General features: G+C 32.6%; 1 protein-coding gene across 1 annotated transcript; it reads right to left on the bottom strand.

The window, feature by feature from the left end:
• Window positions 1-1,360: 1,360 nt before the first annotated feature.
• Window positions 1,361-8,254, bottom strand: LOC106714702 (synaptic vesicle 2-related protein). Its single transcript, XM_045678614.1, has 13 exons — window positions 7,910-8,254; window positions 7,434-7,593; window positions 6,946-7,042; window positions 6,662-6,786; window positions 6,415-6,478; window positions 5,821-5,946; window positions 5,584-5,655; window positions 5,226-5,365; window positions 4,313-4,473; window positions 3,659-3,767; window positions 3,024-3,108; window positions 2,347-2,436; window positions 1,361-1,534 (listed from the first exon to the last, which is right to left on the bottom strand). Exons 1-13 carry the CDS (start codon window positions 8,028-8,030, stop codon window positions 1,397-1,399), a joined length of 1,488 nt encoding a protein of 495 aa, XP_045534570.1. The 5' UTR covers window positions 8,031-8,254; the 3' UTR covers window positions 1,361-1,396.
• Between the last annotated feature and the right edge of the window lie 565 nt (window positions 8,255-8,819).

Raw genomic sequence — 8,819 nt, forward strand, 5'->3', positions numbered from 1 at the left:
CGGCATTTTGCGATATCTTCCAAATTTCCTTTGGGTTTTACCTCACGTCGAAATAATTCACCATATTTATTTTAATTGCTAGGCAATATTCAACATAAGGCATCTAGCACAGAAACATAATCTAAAAAACTATTGCATTAGAAAAAATATTTAAATTAAGATCAAAAAATTTTACTTTCATATTTAATGGTGAATTTGTTAAATTTCAACAGAGAAAAAAAACACATTAAAAAATATGTTAAAAATCTCTTACCTTCTAATAATATAGAAATATTAATATCGTTAATAAATTATTCTTAATATTTTAAGTTAAAAACAAATTATAGTTTTAAAAATTTTGTGCGGAATTACGTAACCTTATTATTATTAAGTACATTAGTTCCGAGAAAAAAGATGCTCAAATTGTGTATAAAAGTTTGTAACTAGTATTAAAAATATTAACGTACTATTAAATTATACGTATTAAAATATATTTGATCAATAATATCATTAATTTTTAATCAAGCAAAAATAAGTATAAAGGTTAACGCGCATTCGTTCACTTGTCGCCATCTCGATGTCGGCGATTGATCGGGATAAAGATATAAAATTGTGAATAGTAGTAAAAGTAATTACAATTTGTCCATTCGCCATCAATCAAGAATAACATAACATTATGCTAGCAAATTTATAACTTTATCTTCTCAATTGGCGATGTCGTATCAGCAGCGAGTGTATGCCGCTACTGGGAGTTGACGAGTCCGCGTTAACATTAATATGTGACGTCACGTTGTACAGCAAGCGACAAAGTTACATATGTTCAAATATAACACCAAAGATTGTTGGTGACGTCTTCGTAATAAGGTGACATGTTATTGTGAGGTAATAGCACTGACCTCTAAATATCACTGGAAATAACAAATTTTGCTTCATTCCGAAATAAACCTGACTCTTGATGTTAATGATAGTTAATTCTATCTCTATTAATAGTTCCAATCTTCGCCACCGCTATATACCGCGAGCGCCAAAATGGCGATAATCATAGATGCACAAAATACCACAGCTTGTTACCTGTCCAGTGAATTATAGAGGTCATATAGTAATAGTAATTTACTAATATAAAAAAAAATTAGTTATAACTTTCGTGTACAATAAATTAATTATGAGTATTGAGGTATAGGACGGAAGTTTACAACAGTCTTAAAGAATACTAAAAACAGTTAATTGTAAGTACTCAAAACACGTAATGTGGCAGTGCATTATAATGTTTTAACAGTACTAATTTAAACGTAATAATATATTGGAATCACGTGTTTAGTAATTTTTGGTGACGTAGTTTAAGTAAATGTGTTTGAATTTTGGGTAAAAAGTCTGAATTACTGACTGTGTTTGACATTTGACATGTTGATATCTGACATTAAGTAGTATTAGTGACAGTATCTCTCATCTCTCTGCCTTTTGTCTCTATGGGTAGAGCGAGGCAGGCGAGCGCCGCTAAGAGAGCTGCCAACGAATACACCGCTGTCGCAATTACAATTGAATTCTTCAATAAAACCTGAAACAGTATTTTTATTATATTATAATTGTAACGAGCAAGCGTCCACCTGAATTCGCCAAAATAACGAAGTGACCGCTGCCCATGGACAACTGCAATTGCAGATGTGTTAGAAGTCTACTTTTAAAGAATGGAGGAATCAAATCCACTTCCCCTTCCCATCATTTCCTTAAAAGAAAAGGGTGGGAAGGCAATGTGGACTAAAATTAGGCCTAGTGTTATTGATAACTAGGAAAAAAAATCTTTGATATATTCAGTCACTAACATCTGAATGGAACACAATATTCCAGGAAAGACGTAAATCCTTAGTTAGTTAGTTCTCAATTTAAGATCTATCCGCTAATATTATAAATGTGAATGGTTGGTTAGGTGGATGGTTGGTTGTATGGATGGATGTCTGTTAGAATGTATTTGCAGAACGGGTGCATGGATCTTGCTGAAATTTGGTATAGATGCTACGGGCTACAGCTAGTTAATCCATAACTCCGCAAGTTTTCAACATTTGAATTGAAATTTGGCACATATATTGAACATAGTTTCGAGTAACACTTCATACTTCTCAAATTTTTTTTAAAGTAGCGGGTAAACTATAAATATAAAAGATATATAAAAGAAAGTCGTGTTACACTATTTATAGAAACGTTTTAAATAAAATTTTAAGAACGGCTGAATCGATTTGACTGAAAATTGGTGGGCAGTTAGCTTAGAATCAGTAAACGGACATAGGATAATTTTTTACCCCGTTTTCTATTTTTATTCCGCGCGGACGGAGTCGCGGGTAAAAGCTAGTAAAAGATATTTAAGGTATCAACCTGAGCAACATAAGGTGTAATCATAGCACCAAGCCTGGCAACGCCGCTGCAGGCTCCCACCGCAGTCGCTCGCAGCGCAGTCGGGTACACCTTCAAATTATAACATATATTGTAAAAAATGACATAGTATATGAATTAAAATAGAACCCAGGTACTTATTTGGACTATCGAATATATTGCGCCTCATTTGCATCGCTAACTATTGCTAAAATTATACAAAACTTGGAACTTGTCCTATATAGGACAAGTTTCAGTTCAGTTCAGTTCAAAAGAAAAATTAAATAAAGATGAATGAAAATTAATTAATCATAAATTAAATAATGATAAAGAAAAATAAATTAATCTTAAATTAATTAATGATGAAGAAAAATAAATTAATCTTAAATTAATTAATGATGAAGAAAAATAAATTAATCTTAAATTAATTAATGATGAAGAAAAATAAATTAATCTTAAATTAATTAATGATGAAGAAACAAATTAATTTTAAATGATTAATGTTATTACTAACAGATGTTAGTAATAAGTAAGATAATCTAAACAGGAATTTTTGTTACCCTAGACATCTTATTTTTACAATATTAACACACCTTTTACAGTTTAAAGGTACATAAGGAAAAGAAAATATAACTAAATTATAGAAATGAATTGAATTATTTTAATCAAAATGTAATTACCTCGGGAGTGTAGACATATGCAGCTTGGAACAGACCGGCGATGATACCTCGCGCCAGGAACAGCACACATGTCAGGAAAGTTCGACTGACAAACAAATAAATCAAACTTTACTTATATTTAAGTTAAATTTTAATAATTTGCTCAAATTTAAAAAGTTACTTAGAAAGTGAAAGAATAAAAGTGTTACTCTTAATGTTCACTTATATTAAAGTTTTAATTATTTTACTAGCTATCGCCTGCGACTCCTTCCGCGTAACATAAAAAAAACTTCATTAGTAGCTTATGTGTTCCAGACTATGATCTACATCTATGTCAAATTTCAGCAAGACCTGTTCAGCCGATTTGGAGGTACTTTCTAACAAACATCCATCCATCCATCTAAACCAGGGATCCTCAAACTATTTTAGACAAGTGACTTTTCCAAAATGAACTATTACCTCAGAGCCCCCATGGCAAAATTACCTACTTTTAAGATCAATTATTATTATTAATTCTGACTTAGGTCAATAGAAGAAGACAGAGCGAGAATAAGCAGTGCTTTAAGTTGTTTGGGAATCCCTAATCTATACATTCGTATTTATAATATTAGAAAGAAGTAAGATGTGCTATAAATTGGCAAAATAAAAAAACTCACTTGGTATTATATATTAGAACGCAAACACAGACCGCAAATATCACAAACTGAGAGGCCATAGTTCGCTTCCGACCGCATTTCTCGATGATAAATATCGTAGCAAAGATACCTGGAATGAGAAAGAAGTTAAATTTATAAAAAATCTTACTAATATTTAAATAAATATAAATATATTAATAACTGAATGTCGCCCACGATTCCTAATTTAAGTCTTCTTCTAGACTATGTTCTAAAACTGTGCCAAATTTCATCAAGATCCGTTGAACCATTCCGGAGATACCTTCAAACAAACATTCCATCCATACATGCATCTATCAGAATCATAATATTATTAATGCGAATGTTGGAATGGATGGATGCTTGTTTGGCATCTCCAGAAAGGCTGCATGGATCTCGTTGAAATTTGGCACCAATGTAGAAAATATTTTGAAAGTACACATAGGCAACTAATTAAGTTTTTATTTAAATTACACGCGAACGGAGCCGCTGGCGACAGCTAGTATTATATATTTATTACATTTTCAACGATTAATTGTTTAATTAATGATGATTTTTATCATAAATACATATTTTTTGACAGGAGACTATTTTTTGCATAAGATTACCGTTTGCTTGTTTAAATTTTTTTTTAATGTTTCCGAAGTGTGAACTAACCGGGAAATTCAGCCAGTGTAGTCCACAAGAGATCCATATAGTCAGTGGTCTGCAGAGGGCGGCAATCCGCAGCGCACGACTCCTCCGACCCATCAGAATCCGTCTCAAACAACTCAGTAGTCATCAGCACCAAGCCGTAGTAGCAGAAAGCGCACGACATCCTATAATACATAGATAACATAATAATTAACTAATAACAATCTTACTAATGGTATAAATGCGAATGTTTGGATGGATAAATGAATGGAATGGGATGGATGGATGGATATATGTTTGTTAGAAGGTATCTCCAGAAAGGCTGAACAGATCTCTATGAAATTTGGCACAGATATAGATCATAGTCTGAAAGAACACATAGGCAGTAGCCAAATAGTAAATTGCAACTGCTAGTATTTGAAAAATAAATAAGGCCAACACAACACTTCAAAGAATAATAATCTGAATTTAAAATTAGACCAAGCTGTTGGCCAGAAATTATAAATGAACGGACATAACAGTATATATCCATAAAAACAGAAATTTTTAGTATTTAATCTTACTAATATTAAAAATGCAAATTTTCGGATGAATGGATGGATGTATGTTTGTTAGATGGTATCTACAGAACAGCTCAATAGTTCTGGATGAAATTTGGTATGGATTTAGTCTGGAAGAACACATAGGCTACTAATTAAGTTTTTTCTTATTTCTACGCGGACGGAGTCGCGGGCGAAAGCTTGTTAATAATAAATATGGTATCTGTAATGATAGATGATATGAGAGAAATTACTTACCATTATTTAAATCCTGTATTAGAAAGCACAAAAAAAGAATAATTAATATAAAGTGCAAGAAAGTCTTATAAAATTAATAACATAGTCCGAGAACCCACTAATAGTAATATCATCAAGTTTGTTCTAGTATTGTTACATACCATATGACCCAGAGCAGTAAACTGGTGTTCCTTAAATGAGGTATAAGGAGATGCTTCAAACGTCCACGTTGCCCGATGCCTACAGAATCATCACACACCAACCGACCTAGTAGCATTGGACGACCATTGTCCTGTGCTATCTGTAAATGTACATTATGACAATATTTAGTTAGGTATATCGATTTTACTGTGAAAAAAATCCCTTTCCAAAAACATATTATCATCTGAGGAGGTTTGTATTCTATAAAACCTTATTAATTTTTAACTAATCTTTTTGCTTGTAGTATTTGACATTTATATTTAAGTAGACTTTTGTAATGACATAAAATAGTTATTGATATAAACTAATAGTTATTACCTTTTCCAATGTTGCTAATGCTTTGTCTGGTTGTCCACTTGCCACGTGATATCTAGCGGATTCCGGTAACCACTGAAATAAGAAATATCAAGTGAAGATATTGAAGTCAATAACACACTGACATTTTTTATGATAGAACATTTTGTATGAAAGCAAATCAAGCAGCTACAGTTACCGTCGGCAGTTAATAAAATGTGCAGAATTTACAGACTTTACGTAAAATTATATGTTACTTACGGGACAAATGAGTGCAAAGATTAACAATGGTATTGTTGATAGAGCGAGCAACCAATGAACACCTAATGTAGGCATAACTACTAATGCCAGAGCAACTTCCAGACAGGCGCCCAGCGCCCAGAAACACTAAAAAAAAACATCTATTTCCATAATTCATATCATTCATAAGTTTAAAACAGAGAGATGGAAAAGAAACAGAAATTGATGGGCCCTACATATATGGGCCAAAGCAACAATTTGTCGACTTTTACTTTATTGTGTTAAGAGCCACCTCTTAGCTTAGTTAAGAAAACTGTAAGAAAATACACATTTACAGGTATAACTGGTATTTTTGGCTGAAGTAAAAGGACCTACATAGATACTTTGAGAGCATCTCCTGGAAACTAGTAAATTTGCACATCATACTTATTTGTAGGAGCCATCAAAATATGACAAAAATAGCAACACTTCCAATTTGTTCAGTGGCAACTTAACATAACAGATTTGCCCCAATATGTTGCTTTTTCAGAACTAGAGTTAATAGTTAATCAGATTGTTTGAAAAGAAGACTTCTAGAAAAAGCTAGGAGTTCATGTTTTTGATAGCATAACTTACATCTAAAAGGACAACGCATTTGGCCCGTTGTTTAGTTGGTAAAAACTCTGCATATAAAGTAACACTGAAATGAAATAAATTTAGCTGTATACAAAAGCTGGTGAAGTTATGTTGAATGAATTTATAACTTGTTTAATGTAAAAGTAATCATAAATTTAATTCATTATTTGTTTTTTCGCAGAGGAAACAAACAAACAAATCATAATATAACATAACTTAATTTAAAGTATTAATACAAGTTACTTACGACTGTGGAACACATCCTATTGCAAAGCCAACAAGTCCTCGTAAAAACAAAAGCCATAGAAAATTTGGAGCTATAGCACTTAACAGCCCATAATAAAATAATAATACTCCACACATACTCAGCGCCTAAAACATAATTTCATAGATTTTTAATCTTGAATAGTGACAAAACTTTGTAGTGAAGAGAGAAAACTCACACAAAAATAACCAACTGATTAATAACTAAATTTATTTTTACTGATAAATGTAACTTGAAAGTTAATACAATATACATAAATTACTCACAGTTTTCCTTCCATATCGGTCACTAATATTGCCCCAAAATGTAGAACTCAACATCATTCCCAGAAAAACTATTGTTGTTGTCAAAGCTTGTTGATACCTGCATAAGATTAACACAAGTTTAATGAATTTGTGGTTTGGTAATATTAATGAAGGCAATAGGGATTGTAGTTAGAGAGAACAATTCCTGTTTGGGCATTTGTCCAGGGTGCTAGACAGAAAGGGGATCCACAACTCTTTAAACTATACAGTCTCACATAATTCTGTCTACCTCCCCAAGGCATGGTAAAAAAGGGGTTGCTGTAAAATACTCATCCAGGGCACTAGTAAACTTAAAACCATTACTAAGCATAGGATTAACTTGAGCTACTTTACAGCTGTTAAAATTTATTTTTATAGTGATTAAAACTGAATCATACTTATATCATGTTTTATGTCACATAGTGAATACAATTAATTTATTAAGAATTTTATAAAAACTATTAACTGACTTGCTAATATTCCATTCACAGTGCAGTGCTGGCGAGAGAATACTGAGTATAGTCATCTCCATAGAGTCAGCCATCCAACATAATCCAGTGCAGAGTGACAACTTGACTTGAAACCAGCCAAAGCCCAGGGCATTAACTGCCTGTGTCACTGTAAATGTGTCTGCAATATCCCTTCTTATAAGTAATGTGCCAAGTACTTGTTAAAAGTTTTTTTAAACTACTCAATTCTCATAAACCAATTAGTCAAATTGAACCATGGTCAATGGAAGATTAACATTGAATGAGTAATTGAGGTAAACACATATGAGTATATGGTTGGCACCAAGTCCAAATCTTAAGCATTGTGTTTGTACAAATTGTCATTTCTCTTTACTTTCCATTCTCACAAAATTCATGAAAATCGAAGTAGTTTTAAGTACGGTTTATAAAGTATGTGTATATTTAGGTAACTGTCGGCTTTCTATTCAGATACGTACCATCTGGAACAACGGATACTGAAGCCATTTCGATTTCTTGCGGTGGTGGCATTTGGGCCATTGATATACTGGAATCGCCAGCATTGTCGTCAAGATCTTGGTATCCTCTAGCTCTTCTCATTCTCACGGTGTAATAAAACTATTGACGTGGAAAGCCTTTTTAACGGTATTCCGTCGGTTGAATGAGTTACTTTGCCATTTCTATGTTTCAACTGGGTGTTACAAATAATTGTTAGCTAAGTTTATTTACTCATCAAAACCCTTAGAGAACAATAGTAAAATATTGTTTTAATTATTTTAAAAACAGTTACATTCATATTCTAAACAAAACAACCAAACACCGTCCAGTCAAGAAAATAAGAATAGTGACATTGACAATGACAAATGTAAGCCGTCTTCGTGACACTATTGATTAGAGTTGCTATTCCTAGATTAGATTACTTACCAAAATGAAGTCTGGGTCATCTACCAAAATGTAGTCATATAGGTCATGATGGACTTGTTCGTGTGAACGCCATTAAATAATACCTACACACATTATACATACATGTTCGTGAAACATATTAAGTCCACTGATCGTAAAAAATAACAACTCTTGTAAAATGAAAATTAAATGGTTTAAACTTTCGTGAGACATAATAATAAATTAATTAAGGACGGCTTACTTATACTTCGGTCGCGTCGCGTCTCGCACTGGCGAGTCCTCAAAATAAACACTCCCCCTGAAAATGGACCCCCGACGGGTCCGAAACTAGTCGGTACCGTTACCGGACGATCACACGTGAGTTAAGCCGTTAATTTATCTTGTAAATTAGTTATGATCAAAGGTGGGCATTAACTCGTTAATCCGTTAATCGTTAATTAACGAAGTTAACATTTTCCTTAACGGATTAACTTTTAAGTTAAATTC

The sequence above is a fragment of the Papilio machaon genome, chromosome 7 (assembly GCF_912999745.1).
Source record: "Papilio machaon chromosome 7, ilPapMach1.1, whole genome shotgun sequence".
Lineage (NCBI taxonomy): Eukaryota > Metazoa > Arthropoda > Insecta > Lepidoptera > Papilionidae > Papilio > Papilio machaon.

What these genes read in the sequence shown, in the direction of transcription:
- LOC106714702 (XM_045678614.1), bottom strand. Translation starts at nt 8,030, where the DNA reads ATGAGAAGAGCTAGAGGATACCAAGATCTTGACGACAATGCTGGCGAT. An exon ending in AATGCGTTGTCCTTTTAGAT is followed by an intron (nt 5,947 to 6,414) that starts GTAAGTTATGCT and finishes GTTTTTTTTTAG; the next exon opens with TGTTTCTGGGCGCTGGGCGC. An exon ending in CATTAGCAACATTGGAAAAG is followed by an intron (nt 5,366 to 5,583) that starts GTAATAACTATT and finishes GTACATTTACAG; the next exon opens with ATAGCACAGGACAATGGTCG.